The 20,208-nt window shown below is 40.9% G+C and overlaps 1 protein-coding gene and 2 non-coding genes across 6 annotated transcripts; all 3 read right to left on the minus strand.

Annotated features, from left to right (window-relative positions):
• Positions 1 to 1,231: 1,231 nt before the first annotated feature.
• RABGGTB (Rab geranylgeranyltransferase subunit beta) lies at positions 1,232 to 19,997 on the minus strand. 4 transcript variants are annotated; one of them, XM_077824128.1, is made up of 9 exons: positions 19,886 to 19,997; positions 18,576 to 18,683; positions 13,418 to 13,615; positions 11,536 to 11,641; positions 8,692 to 8,744; positions 8,441 to 8,551; positions 6,945 to 7,070; positions 5,972 to 6,121; positions 1,232 to 2,997 (listed from the first exon to the last, which is right to left on the minus strand). In XM_077824128.1, exons 1-9 carry the CDS (start codon positions 19,886 to 19,888, stop codon positions 2,857 to 2,859), a joined length of 996 nt encoding a protein of 331 aa, XP_077680254.1. In that variant the 5' UTR covers positions 19,889 to 19,997; the 3' UTR covers positions 1,232 to 2,856. The 4 variants fall into 4 exon arrangements, with proteins under 4 accessions (XP_077680254.1, XP_077680257.1, XP_077680256.1 ...); XM_077824131.1 differs by lacking the exon at positions 19,886 to 19,997 and adding an exon at positions 19,595 to 19,738; XM_077824130.1 differs by lacking the exon at positions 19,886 to 19,997 and adding an exon at positions 14,302 to 14,464 and having other exon boundaries at positions 18,576 to 18,684.
• LOC144269654 (small nucleolar RNA SNORD45) lies at positions 13,031 to 13,115 on the minus strand. The gene has a single exon (XR_013346967.1). It is a non-coding gene; the product is annotated as a small nucleolar RNA SNORD45 (small nucleolar RNA).
• Positions 18,301 to 18,383, minus strand: LOC144269655 (small nucleolar RNA SNORD45). The gene has a single exon (XR_013346968.1). It is a non-coding gene; the product is annotated as a small nucleolar RNA SNORD45 (small nucleolar RNA).
• Positions 19,998 to 20,208: the final 211 nt, after the last annotated feature.

Genomic DNA, 20,208 nt, shown 5'->3' on the forward strand with positions numbered 1-20,208 from the left:
GGCCCTCGAGCCAAAAAGTTTGCCCACCCCTGATACAGTGTCATATTTCCCTCTTATTTATCCATTTCCTAAGGGTGCCTAACATTTTTGACTGCTGCTGCAGATGTTTTCAGAGAACTATTCACAATGACTCCAAGATCTCTTGAGTAGGAACAAGAACAGGAGTACTTGTGGCACCTTAGAGACTAATGATGAAGTGAGCTGTAGCTCAGGAAAGCTTATGCTTAAATAAATTGGTTAGTCTCTAAGGTGCCACACATACTACTTTTCTTTTTGTGAATACAGACTAACATGGCTGCTACTCTGAAATTTATTAGCGCATAAGCTTTCGTGAACTACAGCTCACTTCATTGGATGCATAGAAGGGAACACCCACACCCAGAGATAAGTGGGAAGTTACTATAAAACTAAGAGGCTAATTAGTTAAGATGAGCTATTTTCAGTAGGAGAAATAAAACTTTTGTAGTGATAATCAAGATGGCCCATTTAGACAGTTGACAAGAAGGTGTGAGAATACTTAATTTAGGGAAACAGATTCACTATTCTCACACCTTGTCTTACAGTTTGTATAGTTCCCACTTATCTCTGTGTGTGCGTGTGTGTGTTCCCTTCTATGCATCCGATGAAGTGAGCTGTAGCTCACGAAAGCTTATGTTCTAATAAATTTGTTAGTCTCTAAGGTGCCACAAGTACTCCTGTTCTTTTTGCGGATACAGACTAACACAGCTGCTACCCTGAAACCTGAGTAGGAACAAATAATTTAGACTCTGTCATTTTGTATGTATAGCACCTATCAACACTGAATTCCATCTGCTTTTTTTTGCTCCATCACCTAGGTTTGTGAGATCTCCTTTTAACTCTTCATTGTCAGCTTTGGACTTCACTACCTTGAGCAATTTTGTATTGTCTGCAAATTTTGCCACCTCACAGTTTACCCTTTCCTATATCATTAATCGAGATGTTGATCACCACTGGTCCCAGTATAGATCCCTGGAGGATACCACTATTTGCCTCTCTAGATTTTGAAAATGACCATTTAGTCCTACCCTTGGTTTCCCGTGTTGACTAGTTATTGATCCATGAGAGGATCTTCCTTCTTACCACAATATTGTTACTGCAGTTCCAGGACATTAGTAGCTATGCTGCAATGAATGATTGCTTTTTCAATATATACATTGAAGGATACTTCAGTATGAAGTTGTGTAAAAATATCAATAATTATAGAAACAAGTGTGTGAAAACATTTAATAAAGGATCTCTACATGCAAAGTCAAGCTGTCAAAGACAGTACTAATATCTTACTGTAATTCCACACAGGGAGCTGAAAATCTTAACATTTAACATGATAAAATGAGGTAGTTAGTGATACCAATGCTGAGACTAAATACTTTAACTTCCACATGTTATAAAGGACAACTACTTTTCTTCATTGGATGCTTTATTGATGGAAGATTGAACAAGATATAATTTATAGATAAATTCGTATGTGTAGTGATAGATATTGCTGGATTGACTACAATATACAGTACCAGAATCTTTCAAAAAAATCTATATAATACAGTAATTAAAGCGGAAGACTAGAATATATTTAAGCAGTGACTAATTAGAACACTAGTTTGCTTTGTACACCTTTTCTTGGTGGTCTTCTTTAAAAGAACCACCAGTTAATTTAGAAAAACAGTTTGACTGGCAAAAAGGCTTTTAAAGAAAAATAACCTTAAAACAGGCCAATTGAAATAAGGACTAGTGCTCTGCATTGACCATTCTATTAAAAAAAATGGAGAACTATTTTGAAAAATCTTTTAGGACATCTGTAACTATAAATAAGCTGGGGACTGTTAAAGGCTATTTTTTCCTTCACAATTACCTTTAATATGGTCCAACTGGAATTTCATTTAGTCTTTCTCAGTCAGAACATGGTGACCAGATGCAAACACACAATGCTATGGGATGTAAAATGGAGGCACTTTAAGCGCTCCAATGAAGACAAAAACGATTTCATCCTTCAGAAAATATTTTTCATAGCTACTTTTATTCTTGATATTTCTTTCGCAACTATTTTCTCAAGTGCTAATGAAGTAGTAGTTCAAACCAATGACAAATTTTCAATTAGCAGCACATTTGGCAAATCATAAGACTGTAGAGTGGCAATCTGTAGAATGCTTATTATCAGCAAGTCTCAATCTACACTCAAACACAAATTATATTGGATTTCTAGTAGTAAAAATATTTTCTTTAATAAAGGACTTTACTGGTAGGTAACAACTGTATTTGCTGAGAACAAAAACCTTTACACTTAATTGCTAGGAGAAGAAAACTTGTGTGTTTCAGTGGATAAAAATGGTAGTATATCCTAAACAGGATGTTTTAAATACACAAGTGTCCACTAACATGGAAGTGTTCTAACTGTAAGTATCTTTTCTCTGCTTCTCTTAAATACAGTGCTCAGTGCTCACTGTCAATACATGCTTATATTATCAAGAAAATGTTTTATGATTGATGTTGTAGGAAATACAAAAAAATTAAGTCATTCAAGTACTCTACTAGTGGTACTAATACACTGTTGTTCTAAGTTAGTGTACAGAGCTCACAGGTCCACATATTTAGATGCAGATAAAAATGTTTCTTCATCTGTTACAGACCTGCAATACACGTAACATCCACATAATTTATTTAAACAAGCCATTTTGACACAATCCACAAACAAAGTGACCAGGTTTACTGTATAGTGATAATTTCTTACTGTACTGATGTAAACACATTAAAATGAAAAAATATATGCAAGTATGTTTGAGATGAGTTTCAACCAACAAAATCAAAGCAGCTGAGCATTGTAACCTTTTGCTTCTGTAAGGTCTAGCTCACAAGTTCAGGCTGTACATTTATTCTTTGAAGGATGTCTTCAGGCATACAAAAAACAGGACTGACAGGCTTAATTTGTTCGTCTCCTAACAATGATAGTCCAGCAATTCCAAATAAGGTGTGAAAAGGATCCACCTGGAAAAAAATTAACTAATTTATAACACACTGACAACTAAAACCCTTTGGATGAGTTTACAGTGAGACAATAAGACAACTGAGTTGCTAGAAAAGACTGAGAAAGCTCAATGGTGGTTGAAGATTTAATTTCAGAGAACAATGCAAATGCACAACTTCCTGGTTTTTAGTATGCAATTACTTTAAAAATAACAGATATATTCACACACATTAAAAGAAATCAATAGCCAGCTTCAAACTGTATACATTTAGGATACTTTGAGATGTTTGAATTGATGACGTTTGTTGCCACCAGAAAATTTTTTAAACCTGAACTCAACAGTATGCATAAAGATAATGGAAAAAGTCTGACAGCTCTTTCCACCAATTCCTCTATTGTATTGTTACAACATGGTAAATCTAGAACCTCATGATTCTACTATATATAATGTAAAAGTTATAGGCTAACCTGGTGATCTAAAACCCGATCTGCCATAAACTCCACATTTTTCACTGAACATTTTATTGGTGTTTGGCAGTCTCTCTGAACAGAGTTGTGCTGACAGGTCTTATAGTAGGGGTTCTCAAACTGGGGGTCGGGACCCTTCAGGGGGTCATGAGATTATTACATGGGAGGGTGTCACGAGTGGTCAACCTCCACCCCAAACCCTGCTTTGCCTTCAGCATTTATAATGGTGTTAAATACACCAAAAGTGATTTTAATTTATATGGCGGGGGGGGGGGGGAGGGGGGCGGGGCACTCAGAGGCTTGCTATGTGAAAGGGGTCACCAGTAAAAAAGAGTTTGAGTGTCTCTGTCTTAGAGGGAGCCAAAGGGACCTGCATACACAACTGGAGGGAAAACAGGAAAAGAAAAATGGGGCATAGAAGAAAAGAAAATATAGGTAGGAGGTAATTCTCTGAGATATAGCGATTCCTTCATGAGATTAGAAACAGATTTTCCAGAAGGCTGCTATGCAGTTTGCATATCCCTACACAGACAACATAGAAGGCTACTTACTTAAACCCTTAGGCTGAGGGTATGCCTTCAGTGATTTAGCCTGCATCTTCACTGCAAAGTGGGCATTGCCAGCACTAGTGAAAATAGAAACCAGGGCTATAACCCATACCCCCCAACTGTGCTGGCTAGCACCAAACAGAGTGCCACTTAGCTCAGATGACAGGATTGTGTGTGTGGACAATACCCAAGTAAGAGCCTGAGCTAACTGCACTAAAGAAACCCTTAGGACTTAGTTCACAGCTTACTAAAGTTCCTTACATTGCTCTGCTGTGTAAATAAGCAATAAACTAGGTGGAAACAGCTCCCTGAATATACCATCTGTACAGAAGGCCTCACTGGCCAGTTTACAGCTGGCTTAAGGGCTCTACACTGACCCAGCTACCAGCCTCCCACATCTTAGTATTATGATATCGCCTAAGAGCCTCAGCCTCGTACCAAGGCCCTAACATACTAAGCACTGAACAAAACACAATTAAAAGACTGTCCCTTCCTCAAAGAGTTGGCATAGCAGGCAGATCATGGGCATGTCCAGAATGCATAGCACTGGCTATTCTCTGCTTCCTAAGGCCCATAGATAGGCCATTAAAAGCCAAATGTAAGCTAAAGGAGCTCTGAGGCTGCTCTAAATTTACACAGGAGACTGGGCAGGCCCCTGTATGGCCCCAAAGTTAATGTTACTTTCTAATTCTCCTTAGAGACATTAAAAAAAGCTTCCTGCTACAAGTGTTGGGCTAACTTAGCAGACATGGGCAGGCCCAAGTTACGACAAGCCAAGCCTGAACAAGTAACTATTGTGAATATATTTATAGTAAATAAGGGAGGGAGAAACTAACTAAACTCACGATTGTGGGTATTAGAGAGACAAAGTGCATGAGGTAATATCTTTTATTGGACAAACTTCTGGTGAGAGAAAGACACGCTTTCTAACTACAGAGCTCTTCCTCAAGTCTGGGAAAGGTATTCAGTCTCTCAGGTAAATACAAGTTGAACAGAAAATTTAGCTTTAGTAGCAGCAAATATTTCAATTCTCACAATAACTGCCACAACACTGTGTTTTACTGATGACCAGATTGTAATTTGACCTTAAATATACTGCCACAATTTTTAATGGGATATCTTAAATATTATTTTCACCTTCCATTTTCATGTAGCTCACTTTCATCTTTAGTTTACCCAATGTTTTTTGTTTAAATTAACACATTTGTCTTTGCTAAATTCTAAGCCAGCAGTGGGTCAGGACCCCAAAGTGGGTCAAGGCCCCATTTTAATGGGTTTGCCAGGACTGGTGTTAGACTTGCTGGGCCTGAAGCCCAAGCCCCACCGCCTGGGGCCAAAGCCCAAAGGCTTCAGCCATGGTGACTCAGGCTTCAACTTCCTCCCTCATTGGTCGGGCTCAGGTTACAGGCCCCCTGCTGGGGTGGCAGGTCTCAGGCGGGCTCAGGCTTCAGTTCCCCCTCCTGGGGTCATGTAGTAATCTGTTGTCAGTAGGGGGCTGTGGTGAAGTTTGAGAACCCCTGTTCTAAGCTATAAATATCCAGAGCATATATTCTTAATGTTTTCCAACACCACTTTTAACTGAAGAGAAAAAAAAAATCAAATGTAACTGGACAAGTCTATTTAAACAACTTTAGTTTTTACTTCTCTTTTTACTGTAGCATTTTAAAATGTACACAGTCACAACTGCAACAGAGCCTACAATCTTATTAGCCTGTTGCTTTTCAAAAAAATGTTTTTTCAGCCGTCTGCTGGGGCTTTAAACAGAAAAAGGCTCCTGAATTCTCAGCATGGGATAATCTGCAGATATCAAAGACTGTCACATGCTCCCTCAAGGAAACAGATATGCTAAGTAGCATTACCCTGTTCATACTCATGTACTACCTGCATTGGTTTAATTTTTATTATATAGAACATAAAGCCTTTTGCAAAACTGTAAACCTTGAATTTCAACCTAAAATGTACATTTAAATGAACTTGCCATATCTCCTGGTCTGTCTGCAAATCCTCCAGTCTCCTCATCCTGGCAAGCCAAGATAAAGCAGCGCAATTTCTCTCTGTCAATCCAATGTAGTCTACCAATTATCTTCAGGGATGCTAACACCCACCATGAATAACATACATCTGGTAACTGGCAAATAAATATACGAGTATTACTTTTTTTAAATACATGGGTTGCAGTAGTAACACTAGATTTCGTGAAACCACTAGCCACATCATCAAAACATCACTGAGTGGAGTACAACTCTGGAGCATTGTTTCTTGGGCAGAGAACAGAGTTCCAACACGCAGCTTATTCACAGATGGCCCTTCCTCCTCCTCCTCCTGTCCCCCAGCAGCAGAATCACAAGTGTTCTGCTGCTTTTGAAACCTTGAGAGTCTCTTTGGCAGGATTTTGGCTCTGAAGAAGACAGCCATGAAAATACCATGTAAACGAGGAAGAGGGACAAGAGACTTTGAGGACAGTATCAACTAATAATTTAAACAAAAAAAAAATCTTAAGTTTGAAAGCATTTGTCTGCTGCATCCATTAAGAAAACTAGTGCTAAGAAGTCTCCACTTGCAAGTCAGTCATTCCGGATTACATTATTCAATTGTTGGACACATACAATAGAGTCCCACAAAAATTATAAATCCAACAAAGTATTTTTCTCGTTACTTTATGAATGAACATTTATAAATCCCGTAGTACACAGCATTCCTAAAACATCACAATATATCCAGGCCCTGATTCAGCAAGGTATTTTGAGGCCTTAAACTATGCTGAGAACATTGCATCTTCTTAAACAGGGGCCTATACTGGATGATACAGCAAAGGAATCAAGATTAAGAGTAAAAACATTTGAAAAGTTTTGCAACAGCATTTGAGAGGAAGTCCATGATATTTTCCAGAAATTAGAAAAATATTTCTGCTTCTACACTAAGAGTTTTTTTTTAAAAAGTGAACCAAATACCTTCTCTGGCCTTCCATTGAGACCTCCAGAGGGTAACTGACGTTCACAAAGCCACCAGCCCAGCAAGTCAGCATTTATTTGGTGCAACTGGCCTGTTATAGCCAGAAATCCTGTGCAACAATAGATCTAAAATTACAGACATAAAGTTCATGTGTATTTAAGAACTAAAAGTAGCATGTAATAAGACTAAATGTAGGAAGATCACAAAGCAGGATTCCATTATTTCACATCATGCTAATAGTTAAAATAAGCAAGTTAGAAAATTAAGTGTTCAGTTTACAAAGTGAACATACTACTCCACTGTTATGATTTTTTAAATCTTATCAGAAGATAATATTTTTACTAATGTACTCTAGTTGTCATTAAAAGCAAAATGTAATTTGTAGAGTCCTAAAAGATCAGATTGAACGTTAAGGTATTTTCTTAATGTATACAGGACCTTACAGGAGACTCAGAATAAAAAAACCTATTTTGAGGCAGACTGTATAACGTTCAGTTGCATGTTTCATAAATAAGTTTCTCTATATTGAGTAGTTTTTATATTTTCATTTAAACAAATAAATCCTTCCAGATTATGATGCTCAGAACAATTATGGAAAATGAACAGCTGATTATTGTGATTAAATCTATACTGAAATAGTACTAAAATGTGTTAAAGTTAATTTCTATCAACTGGAGGTTCGGAGTAAGTGTTGGTATCAACTTAATCCAAAGTTAAGTTACATGTAAAGTTTCTAGAGGAAGTCATACAGGTCATCTTCCTTGGCATTTATCCATTCTTAATGATATCTTAATTCTTAATGAGCTCTAGTTGTACCCCTTCACCTTACCTCCAGCTAGCCTGTCACCTTAAAAGAAATTCCACCAGCACCATCAAGAAGTTAACCAAGTTACCTCTGCAACATATCAGACTTTACCGTAGATTCCACTCTTTACCTTTTATTCTAAATTCCACCTGAACTATAATTATAATTAGGCCAAACAAGTATTTTTGCTACCAGAAGGTAAGACATTTGAACAATATGCAAGCCAGTAAATTACAAAAGTTCTGATATGCTTATTCTGACAGAGAAAAAGTAGATGATTTCAAAATTGTGCTCTAATCATATTAGAACATTTGAGATATTTCCTCCCTAACAAATCTGAATGTTAACTCCTTTTTGAACCGCTGCATACTGGTCTTTCTTTTGGAACTTTTTTAATTACATTTTTAACTCATCCCTGTGAAGTTTGAAACAAAAATTCACACCACTATACAAAATTGTGGTTCTGATACGGATTTTTACAGACAAAATTCAGCTTCTAGGCCTCTTAACAGATGAATTCTGTACTTGTGTCATTTAATGGAATAGTTCTTTACATACATTTAGGAACTGAAAAATGCTTCAGTCTGCATTGCTGACAGGTTTTAGAAACAATGATAAAAAGTAAATATTTGATACTTAAGAATTTCTTGCTAATTTAAAATATTTCAGTGTGAAAGCAACAACACTTACCTGCCCTGCATGTGATTCAGAACCTGGTCTGCAACCAAATCCTCCATCAAAGTTCATACAGGACAAAACAAATTCGACTGCTTTTTCCACATCAACAACATCTAGCTTCCCCTGCAAGTCAGAAAAGTCCTTTTAACATTTTATACTACCACCAAGTAAATTAAGTACACCTACTGTAGCATCACTTGTCTGCCATCCACAGAAAACTGTTACATATTTGTATCTAATAGCCACCCTATTGCAGAACTTACCAAAAGAGCTAGTGTTGCTGCAGCACAGAAAGAGAACCTTGTATCTATTTCTCCTACAAAGGGGGAGAAAAAAATAGTATAACTACAGAGAACTATATATTTTTTTTTACAGGCACACAGAGAATGCATGCTATTAAAAAGCGTACAGTAAGTCACTAAACATGGGTGTTTCCCTGATTAAATAGAAAACACTCCAATATTTTCCTCCACCAGCCAATACATTCACATTATTTCCCAATAGGATAACACTAAACAAATATAAAGTGATCGGTATGTAACCATGAATTAATAATCCTTTGATCACTTTGTGGTTGCCAGATAAATATCCAGGTTTACCCCAGTTAAAAGTAATTTGTAAATATGCTATTTATTTTTCAGTTTCTAAAAAACACCCACTGCACAGTCTGTGCACTGAATGGAAAGAGAACTGGTTAAACCATGTCAACACAGAGACTCATTCACCAGTAAATTACCCACATTACCCACTCTCAGCTCTTCAACATCATAATCTGAATGCCACAAAGACTCAGAACTTTGGACAAAGCAAGTTAAAGAGCAGTGTACCCTCAAGAATACACCAACACCAGGCTCCACAATGCTCAAGGTCCTCAGCTGGTGTGAAGACACAGATCAAGAAAGGTCTCTTAGGCAAGGTCTACACTAGAAGCTTGCAAGTACAGTTTCATCAGTTAAGAGGAATGATTTTTATGACATTTCTATAGTGGCAAAAAAGCCCTAGTATAAATAGTTATATCAGCAATAGGCAAACTTTTCGGCCCAAGAGCCACATCTGGGTATGGAAATTGTATGGCGGGCCATGAATGCTCATGAAATTGGGGGTTGGGGTCCAGGAGCGGGTGAGGGCTGTGGGGTGGGGCCAGAAATGAGTAGTTCAGAGTGTGGGAGGGGTCTTCCGACTGGAGCAGAAGGTTGGGGTGGGGGGGTGAGGGCTTCAGCTGGGGATGCGGGCAATGGGCTGGGGATGAGGGGTTTGGAGTGCAGAAGGGTGCTCTGGGCTGGGACCGAGGGGCTCAGAGGGCAGAAGGGGAATCAGGACTAGGGCAGAGGGTTAGGGTGCAGGCGAGGGTCAAGGTGCAGACTCCGGTTGGCACTTACCTCAAGCAGCTCCCGGAAGCAGCGGCACATCCCCCCTTCCGGCTCCTACGCAGTGGTGCGGCCAGACAGCGCTGCACTCTGCCCCATCTGCAGGCACCGCCCCTGCAGCACCCACTGGCCACTGTTCCTGGCCAATGGAAGCTGCAGGGGTGGTGCCTGGGGCAGGGGGCAGCATGTGGAGCTCTCTGCCTGCCCCTATAAGAGCTGGAGGGGGGACATGCTGCTGTTTCCAGGAGCCGTGCAGAGTGGGGCAAGCTCCAGACCCCGCTCCCCAGCAGGAGTTCAAGGGCTGGATTAAAACGTCTGAAGGGCCGGATGTGGCCCCCCGGGCCATAGTTTGCTCGCTCCTGAGTTATATTGTTTAAAAAAAGGTGTGTGTTATTTTGCTAAGGGAACCAACCATTATACCAGCAAAAGCTGTGCATACATTAGGAGGGGTTGCTGTATCAGTAATCCTTTTCCCAGCGTAGATTAGACCTCAGTAATTAGAACTCAAATCAACACTTTAAACTGTACCCCAGATACAAATAGAGAATGAGTGCAGTTTTTCAGAACTGGTATAATATCCTCGTTGTAGCTCCTATCACCAATCAAGCAGGTAACCACATTCTGTATTAGCATTAGCTCCTGAATTTTCCTCAACGGTAGCCTCACTTAGAATGCATTTCAGTAATCCAATCTGATAAATAAAAACCTGGATTTGTGCTGGAAATGGCCTAACCTGATGATTACTTTAGATAAGCTATTACCAGCAGGACAGTGGGGTGGGAGGAGGTATTGTTTCATATTCTCTGTGTATATATAAAAAGTCTGCTGCAGTTTCCACGGTATGCATCTGATGAAGTGAGCTGTAGCTCACGAAAGCTCATGCTCAAATAAATTCGTTAGTCTCTAAGGTGCCACAAGTACTCCTTTTCTTTTTGCGAATACAGACTAACACGGCTGTTACTCTGAAACTAACAAGAATGTAAATTGTCATATCCTTGCCTGTGTATTTTATTACTATATTATGACAAACTGGTTCAATGTAAAAGTTGGTCATCCATATTCAGCACCATTTTAATACCAACACATAGCTTGTCAACCACAAACTGATGCTTATGGATTTACATATGTTGAAATACCTTGATCGTTTCATTTTATTAACTGAAAAATGAAACAATGGTTTTGTTGTAACTGATATTCAACAGGATACAACATTGAAATATTAAAATATATTTTATATAAAATAAGTATTTTAAAATGTCAACAGAAGAAAAAGTGAACAAACATACCGTTTAAAAAATCAAAATCAAAGCAGATCAATATTTTTAGAAGCTGTGACTGCAGACGCAGATTTGTGTCACTGCTATGCAGAGACAGTTCCTTTTACAAGCAACAGACATACCACAACTTAGAATGACTAGATAGTAAACTCAAAGATTAATATCTGATACAAATTACACTGAAATGTGAAGGCACCCTCCATCACAAGCTCTAACAAGTTTTGAGCTTTCAGAAACTTCTATGAAGGCTGTTCAGTTTTTGTTATTTAATTCCATTTTTCTATAAGTTTAGAGTCATCTAGAAAAGCAATGACATGTGACTGGCTCCTTTTTACACACGGAGGGAAATAAATGCAGTTCATGCACAATACACAATGAAAAAACATGCAGGGCAACTTAATCTTAACTGCTTCATTATATGAAATACGTAATTCATCAATGAGATTTTGAAGATGTAAGTTACCCCATTTGTCTCCAGCAAACGATCCATCTTCTTTTTGCAGGCTCTTTACGTAGTCAACAATTTTATTTACATCAACAACATGGAGACTATCATATAAGGTAAGAATCTGCAAAACAAAAATAACTCAAATCAATTACTAGAAGGATAAAGTTTCCTAGAATTTACCAGAGAACCAGAGCCCTAGTTTTCTTAAAACAAAACACAGAATTTAATTTTATCGATGATCACTAAAACTTTTCACTACCATGAAAGCTTCAGCTAACTACAACCTACCCAACATTACAAGCTTGATTCCATAAAATTTTAAAATTCCCAAATTAAGATGAAGATTTCCATGCATGGTCTCAACACAATCTCTTTCTCCACTTTAAAGTTTTAAAACAGTCATTTAAGTTAAGCTAGCATCATGGAACATGGTATTGATTTATTACAGTCTGATTATGGTTGAATTTTGTTAGGAGATAAGGATGTTTTGGGCTTGTAGTAGTATGTATACCTAAGTAATGGAAAGGTGCAGAAAGCTTTTGGATAGGCACATTTTTACAAATATAGATTAAAAAAAATCACAACTTGAGTTTAAAAGTATAGACTAGTCCTCAATAAGCAGCACATGCCTGGTAATAGTGAGAAGAATTTTAAGTTATGAACAATTTAGTTAAATCATATTATAGGAAGTAATTCAGCTGATTCTGCTCAAAAAAGCTCTTGGAAAAACCTCTATGGAGTGAATTATAAGGGGATGGTGGAGAGGAGAATTTCAACAAAATTTTGAAAAATTTCACCCAGGTCTAAGTTCTCTTTATCTGCTGATTGCAATTTAAGTCCTATGGAGTTGCAGAAAACAAATTGAGCAATTCCCTAATTCCAGCCACAGTGTTTGAAGTAATCTATATTTTGCAGTTTACAGAGTGTTGCATAATACTCCAGTGTTGCAATATGCTTTTTTAAATTGAAAAACAAACATATTAACATTGCCATATTGTGTTCTAATAAAGTTGCAGGACAGGAAAAGCAGAAATTAAGATTCTTGTGGCAACTTGCACTTATTACTTTGGATTAACAGTTTAGAATTCTTAATGTATAATATAAATGAATACAGTATGTGCAAGGTGGGTTAGTTTAGCATTGCTAAAAGAACCTTAGATTCGCATTTCCTGACTTTATTTTAAATTTGTAACTTAAATTTTCAGTTTAGATTTTTATATTTAGGCTGCAATCTATTGTGGTTTTATTACCTTATAGTAACATCAATATTAAGCATAAGGAGTTTAAGAAAATCAGAAGGACCTCAAGACTTATTCCCTCTCTATACTGGGCTGGGAACCCTATGTACATATCTTTTGGCTGGCCAGCGTGGATAGACCCAAACTTGGTCCAGAATGTGTGGTAACTGATTAAGACACTGAGAATAATTTATGACGAGCAGAAGTGTGGCTCTATACCCACAATAGCTGGGACTCACTCAACCTAAAAAGAGTGGGCACAGCAATTTCCTCAGGTCTCAGAGTAATTCTAGAGCTAAAGTGTGATAATCATCAACTTTAGATTCAGGTAATACATGCCAAGACTCATCACTGACCTGCGATACATCTACTCTATTTCATCCTATTCAAGGATTACAACCCACAACACTTCTTCCCTAGAAAATGATTTATGATACAAGAGTTTTTAAAATGCCATTTAGATACATGTGGTCCCAGCTTGTCTATAAATCTATAAGTTGAACAATTTTTCTAATGAATAAATCCGGCTCAGATAAAGCATTTCAATGTGACAGCAGAAAAATGAAATACCTTGGTGGTACCTAGAACAGTCAAATTAATTTATTAAATCAAGCAGTTGTTTTCACTTACTTCCAATATTTTCTTTTCTATATATTTACCTGGACAGCACTTAGGGTATATAAAAGGTGAGGATCGTGACCTATACTGGCACTTATTCCACCGCACTCATGTTGACATGATTTGATGAAGGCTAGAATTTCTTCTTTGGTCATTCGTTGCAGCTGTCCCATGAGATCCATTACTGTCAGTCCCCAGTAGACACCGCTCATCCTCAAATATTCCGACATACAGTACTCCTAAGTAGTACAGAATTTTAGTTCTTAAGCAGACAAAGACATATAAACAAGCAGAGCCCTGCTCGGATACAAAAATTTGGATCCGCATCTGATCTGCAAAGATGGTAAACAATACAACTGCATCCGCAGATGCATATATCCGCAGATAGAAAGCGGGTATCTGTGGTTTTGCAGGGCTCTGTAAACAAGTGGAGATTGTATTTTTTTGTATAATGCTGCAATTTTGTAAGTTAGACTAAGTTCTCTGAACTAGAGATCTAGCCATTACCAAATCCTCCCCATCCAACCAACAAGCCAAGTTGTACTTTATTTTAAGTTGTTTACTTATGAAAGACAAGCTTTCTAAGCTGGCTAAGATGCTGCAACTGATTCAGTGAATTTCTGCCCTTTACTTAATTTTTCCATCTTAGATGGCTGAGGCATAAGGTCAAGTTACTTGCCCATATTTATGCAGCAGGACAGTAGCTCAGACCAGATCGTAAGTTACAATCTTCTTGGCTCTGGTCCTTTGCTCAAGTCCTTTGCTTAAATGGTCCCCTCAAAATAACAGCCTAACATTCAGTTAATTACCTAATTGCTATTTGCCAAAATTGAAGCAAAGCAATTTAGAGCAGTAACAGGAAGAAAAAAAACCTAATTTATTGTAGCTTAATATATTGTTATAAATCTTTCTTGATCAGCATTACCTATGATTTTTCATACTGTATTGTAATATTCCATAGTAATTTATGTATTTTCTTGCTACAGGTGAGCAGGAGAGCGAGACCATACACATGGCATAAGAGAAGGAAGGTTTCAGTCAGAGGCACCACACTTTAAAACGTAATTGAGGCCATCTTGTTGGGAGACCTGTCGTATTTAAACATCTAATTTTATTTTTCTGTATGTTTTCTCTGTGTAGCCTTATGAATATAAAATATATACAGATATTCATAATTGGTTTAAAAACCCCCAAGCACGACTGCTACAGACTACTCTGGAAAAAGGTACTAACTGACTAGAATGTCCAATTCGCTTAGTTTGTAATTCTATTAAAACGTAGCTGAACAGTACTACTATGAGCAGAATATAAGAGATTAATTTAATAAAGAATTATACATTCTATGTCCAGCTGAAGTCATAAACCTGCCCAATATTGTAATACACATCACATGGCTAAACTAACGATGTGTCATTTTTTATTAAAATGCTGCTCCCAGAACTGACCCTATAACATGTCAAGTTATGCCTCCAGCATATTGAGGATTGTTAAAGGCTATCAGTATTTGAAAGGATTTGTAAGTACTCATTCTCAAGACAGGTTTCAGAGTAGCAGCCAGGTTAGTCTGTATTCGCAAAAAGAAAAGGAGTACTTGTGGCACTTTAGAGACTAACAAAAACTTATGCTCAAATAAATTTGTTAGTCTCTAAGGTGCCACAAGTACTCCTTTTCTCATTCCCAAGAGAAATTCCTCATGTTTTGGTATTTCTGGCACAAAGGCTAAGGCCAGACCATTGGTGGACTTGAAAGGGGAACACTAAAAATCAAGCCAGACTGAAATGGGGAAACATGAGGTTCAATAATTTGAGCTGATCAGGAATTTTCTACCAAAACAATTCTGTCAAAAAAGCTGATTAATTGAACCAGATATGTTTCAAAGCAACAGTCTCCTTTGACAAACTTATATCAGAATTCCAGGTGGACTGCTGTGGAGCCTAGGCTTCCAGGGTCTAAGGATCTGGGATAGGTAAGACATGTGGACTACTTGAGCGCTGGGAACCTGGTTCACAGCTCAAGGGCAGTCTTATTATGCAAGGCTTCCAGGCTCCTTGCCATGGAGTCAGGACCCAGAAAGCTCCGTCTGTCACAAGGGCTCAACTCCTGTATCTGCAGCAGGGAACCAGGGTTCTCAGGGCTTTCAGGCTCCCTGCTGTGGAAACATGGAAAACCCACTGTAGCCTGGCCTCTCAGAGTATATCTACCCTGCAAACAAACAAACAGAAACCAATCTATAGCTATAAGTAAGGCCCTACCAAATTCACAGTCCATTCTCGTCAATTTCCTGGCCAGAGGGTTTTAAAATTGGTCAATTGGATGATTTTAGATGATTATATCTGAAATTTCAGGGTGTTGTAACTGTGGGGGTCCTGACCCAAAATGGGATGGGGGGGTTGCAAAGTTGTTGTAGTGGGGTCCCAAGATTGCCACCCTCACTTCTGAGCTCTGAAGTTCATGAGCTTCCAACTTCCTGCAGTTAGAGGAAGTTCGCAGAGGTGGAGGTGGGTAGGATCTCCCCCCATGTTGCTGGGAACGCCCCAACCGGGGGTTCCTAGCTGCTAGCCCTCACCACGGACAGATTAAGACAGGGGCCTGGCCAATTTGGGGACCCACCCAGGAAAAACACATGTCCCAGCCCCAGAAGAAGCCCCAGGTCAGAAGCCCCTACAAGGTCACCCTGAGCCCTGGCAGGAGCTGCAGGGGAAGAAGCCCTGATCCTGAGATGCCCCCAGGCCCACTGGAGCAACAGTAGGGGGGAAGCCCCAAGCCTGAGCTGCCCACAGGCCAAGGTGGCAGGAATGTAAGCCCATAGCCCCGGGAGAGGAAGTCCAGAGCTCATTGCAGAAGCCACGAGGGGTGTGTGCGCGCATGTGTCACGGGATCCCCGACCCCCGGCTGGAGTGGCACGGGGCAGAAGCCCCGAGTCCAGGCAGTCTGTCCCACCCTCCCGCATCCGCCCTGGCTGCAGCCGTCAGGAGCAGAAGCCCCCAGAGGAGGAAGCCCTGGGCTCGGCGCTGGAGCAGGAGCCATGCGCTGGGGCAAGCCCAGAAGCCGAGGCTGCCCCAGCTGCAGCCACCGGGAGCAAAAGCCCCCAGCCCGGCAGGAGACACTGCGGGAGGAAGCCCCGAGCTCGGTGCCTGGACCCAGAGCTGCGGCTGGCGGGGGGTGGGGTGGGGTGGGGGGGGTGGGGAGAGAGTCCGGAGCCCAGTTCCTGGGCTTCTGCAGCAAAGAAGTGAGGGTATACCACCCTCATTTCTGCACTGCCCCTGGAGGTGGATCTGATCTCCCCACCAAGAGTGGCCCTGCAGCAAAAGGAAAACTCCTGTCCCTCCCCAGCCCGGATGGACTAGCAGCCCCAGGCTCTCAGCAGCAGGGGAGATCAGATTTTACCATGACCCATTTTTCACAGCCGTGAAATTGGTAGAGCACTAGCTATATATCTCACAGCCCAGGCCTGCAGACTCAAGCTTGCGTTATGGTGCTAAAATCTTCTGTGTAGACATGCCCACTCAGGCTGTGAAACCCGGAGATGGGGGTGGGTCTCAAAGCCCAAGAGGGAACATGCACTATTTTAGCACCGTAGGAAAGCCTGAGCTTGTAGACCCAGGCTCTGAGATTCGCTGCCACAGATTTGTTTTTCTATAGTGTAGACATATCCTCCAGGTCTAGGCTCCCCAGGTCTATAAAAGGAGGCTTAGAAGCCCCAAGAGCCCTAGCTTGAGCCCAGACTCCCAGGGTTTCCAGACCCCCCTGCCATGGAGTCAACTGTCTCAGGAGTCTAGGAAACTGGGGTCCCCAATCCCTGTGAAACTGACAAGAATCACATTAATTTAAGTCATCAGCTGCTGGGGTCCAGGGAGCATATTTCATTTTGGAAATGAAAGATTTTCCAAAAGATTTTTCAGAATTTCTGGCTCAACTGAAATTTCAAAACATTAAAACTTCCAGTCACTGGAAATCCTCAGGTTTGGCCAACTCTATTGGTACTCATGTGGAAGATACTCAAATGGCAGAGTTAGAGATATTATCTGTCCCCATGTGGAAGAATTCTATTTCATTATTGTGTTAATTCAGCACCAGGCTAGTGATGCTTTCCACAATATTTGTATAGCTATATTTTTTAACCTGTCTCTCTTTTTTTTTTTTTTAAGATAGTTACATGGAATTATATTTGGAAATGTAGAGTGAAAAGTTTGACCCTAATGCTAAAGCTCCCAGTGATTTCACTGGGACCAGAACGTAACTCCTTAACTGGGGATCTTGCTGGATGATCCACTCATATAGAAACAAGTAGTTTGGCCTCTCATGAGACAGTGAGAAAACAGCGATCTAGGTTCCATGTCAGCGACAGATGTGGTCATCTTCTCCTACAAAATACTATAGGAGGGATGAATGACCAACCAACAATATAAATGTCTCTCTTTCATAAAACCAGATAGGGTTGGTTGGCTAAGGTTCACTATTAACAAGACAGAGGTATACGTCTGGTTGGCTAGGAAAAATATATGAAAGAGAGAGGTGCACCTGCCTTGTGTTACCTGAATTCCAACATAAGGGTCCTGTGGGAATTTCAGATGCTTTTGAATATACAAACAGCAGCAGCAGCCAAGAGTGCTTCCTTTTGTCTATGTCTGGCAAGGCTAGCTGCAGCTTTGCCTCTCAGATGAACACCTCTGCAATTATCTGTATCCCTTTCACCCTCAGACTAGATTACTGTAATACAATGAATTTAGGGCTACACCTAAATAATACAGAAGTCTCAAAATAACACATTTTCTAGTAGAATCCAGATTAAATCCAGTGATGCTGAGGCTCATTATATCAGGTAGAAATGCAACTATGGGACATACGTGATATTTGTGAAGATGTTGTATCACAATAGCACAAATTCATCCTAATAAGCAAAAAAAAAAAAAATCACATTTCCCAGGTCTCAGAGTAATTCTAGAGCTAAAGCAGTGATCTTCAACTTTAGAGTCAGATAATACATGCCAAGTCTCATCATTGACCAAGGAAAACCACCATCTCCACCTGTCAGAACAACAGTCTTTTCTTTTAACCCTTCCCTTTGCATTCAGAGACAAAAAAGATATGGAACTTTCTAACTCATCACCTGCCAACCTACTCCTACCAGTGCAGGAAATGGCAAGATATATCACTGTTGTCAGAGTATTATCAATAGTGAAATAAGCAAATACCTACATAATCGTCTTTCTTTGCACCATAAGAAGCTATGTAATCTGCATGTTTCTCCAAAAACAATGTGCTTGGTGCATCAGGTTTTATAACAACATCCTTTTGTGGCGTTCCCTTTAAAAAAAAAAAGTTAAGTTGTATTATCAATCTAAAGAGGCCTCAGTATCTGATTTTTAAGAAATGTATTATTGTTACAAATAACACATAAATTGATAGTAACATATCAGACTGAGAAATTAATTCATTTTATGTGTACCAGTCAAAGCTAAATATTTGTCAGCACTTCATTTCTTTTAAACAGACGTCTAAGTCTGCTTTATTCTTTCCCGGTTAAAATTTCCAACTTATTTTACAGAGCAAAGTCTATAAATAAAAACTTCGATAAGTTTACATTTTCACTAACCCAGATACATATTAACCAAACTAGGTTTCAGGGTAGCAGCCGTGTTAGTCTGTATTCGCAAAAAGAAAAGGAGTACTAGTGGCACCTTAGAGACTAACTAATCTATTTGAGCATAAGCTTTCGTCAGCTATAGCTTACACTCAAATAAATTGGATGAAGTCAGCTGTAGCTCATGAAAGCTTATGCTCAAATAAATTAGTTAGTCTCTAAGATGCTACTAGTACTCCTTTTCTTTTTATTAACCAAACTAGAAATTTTAACACCCCCCGCCCCCGCCCATTACACTCAAGGTGACGCTCTGCAGCGAATCCGTGCAGGCGGGTAAATAGCGACCCACCAACGCTTCACGTGGCGGGGACGGGGCCTCGTGCTCATCGCGGCCCCGATTTCAGGTCAAGATTGCTCAGCTCACAGAGTTCAGATTCCACCTCCCAGCCTGCCCCCAAATCCCTGCCAGCTCCGCAGCGTCAGCCTGGGATCGCCCGGCCCCCCCTAGTTACACATCCCGAGGCCCTCACAGGCCGGGGCCCCGCCCGCCCCGCTGCCTGAGGACAATTCCCCGCACCCCCGGCTCCATCTCCAGCCCAGGCCCCATCGCACCCCTCCCCCTTAGCCACGTTACCCCAACGGCCGCGGCCCCGCTAGGCTGGCAGCGGGCGCCGGGCTCTACAGCCGTCAACGCGGGGCGACACCTCCCGCGCTCTGCAGCGAGCCGACGGGCCCAGCAGCGTCTGGATCGATCCGAGCTCACCAGGCGCAGGGCGGTGCCCCCCGCCGGACGATGAGACGCGACCTAGCAGAAGCCGGCAGTAAAAGGGTGGGGCAGGGCGGGCCAGCAGCGCGGGGAAGGAGAAGGAGACCGCCCAGAGAAGTCCGCGCCACGCGACGCGAGCGAGCGAGCGACGCTACCCACCATGTTAGCAGCCTCCGCCGCACGCGCCACCAACCGTCAGTCCTACGGGCGACTGGTTGAGGGGGAGGAGGCGGTGCCCCCGCCGGCCTTTCAAGACCCCGCCATAGCTGTCCTTGGCGCTGCCTGGTGACTCTGCAACAGAGCCCTACCTAGCTCTCGCTGCTCTAGGGCGGAGCCCGCGCACCAGGCGCGCGCCCTGACTGGCGGTGACCCGGTTCCGCTTAGGCGCACTGCGCGCGGCCTGCCCCAGGAGGATCCCGGCTGACAGGCGCCGCCTGCACAATAGAGAGCGACCACGTGGGGCTCATAGGGGCTAACGTGGG

The sequence above is a fragment of the Eretmochelys imbricata genome, chromosome 8 (genome assembly GCF_965152235.1).
Source record: "Eretmochelys imbricata isolate rEreImb1 chromosome 8, rEreImb1.hap1, whole genome shotgun sequence".
NCBI classification, from domain to species: Eukaryota; Metazoa; Chordata; order Testudines; family Cheloniidae; genus Eretmochelys; species Eretmochelys imbricata.

Excerpts from the sequence above, each read along its gene's own strand:
- RABGGTB (XM_077824128.1), bottom strand. Across the intron at positions 8,745-11,535 it reads GTTTGCTGGAGACAAATGGG|GAGAAATAGATACAAGGTTC; the intron begins GTAACTTACATC and ends CCCCCTTTGTAG. Across the intron at positions 2,998-5,971 it reads CAGACAGACCAGGAGATATG|GTGGATCCTTTTCACACCTT; the intron begins GCAAGTTCATTT and ends ATTTTTTTCCAG.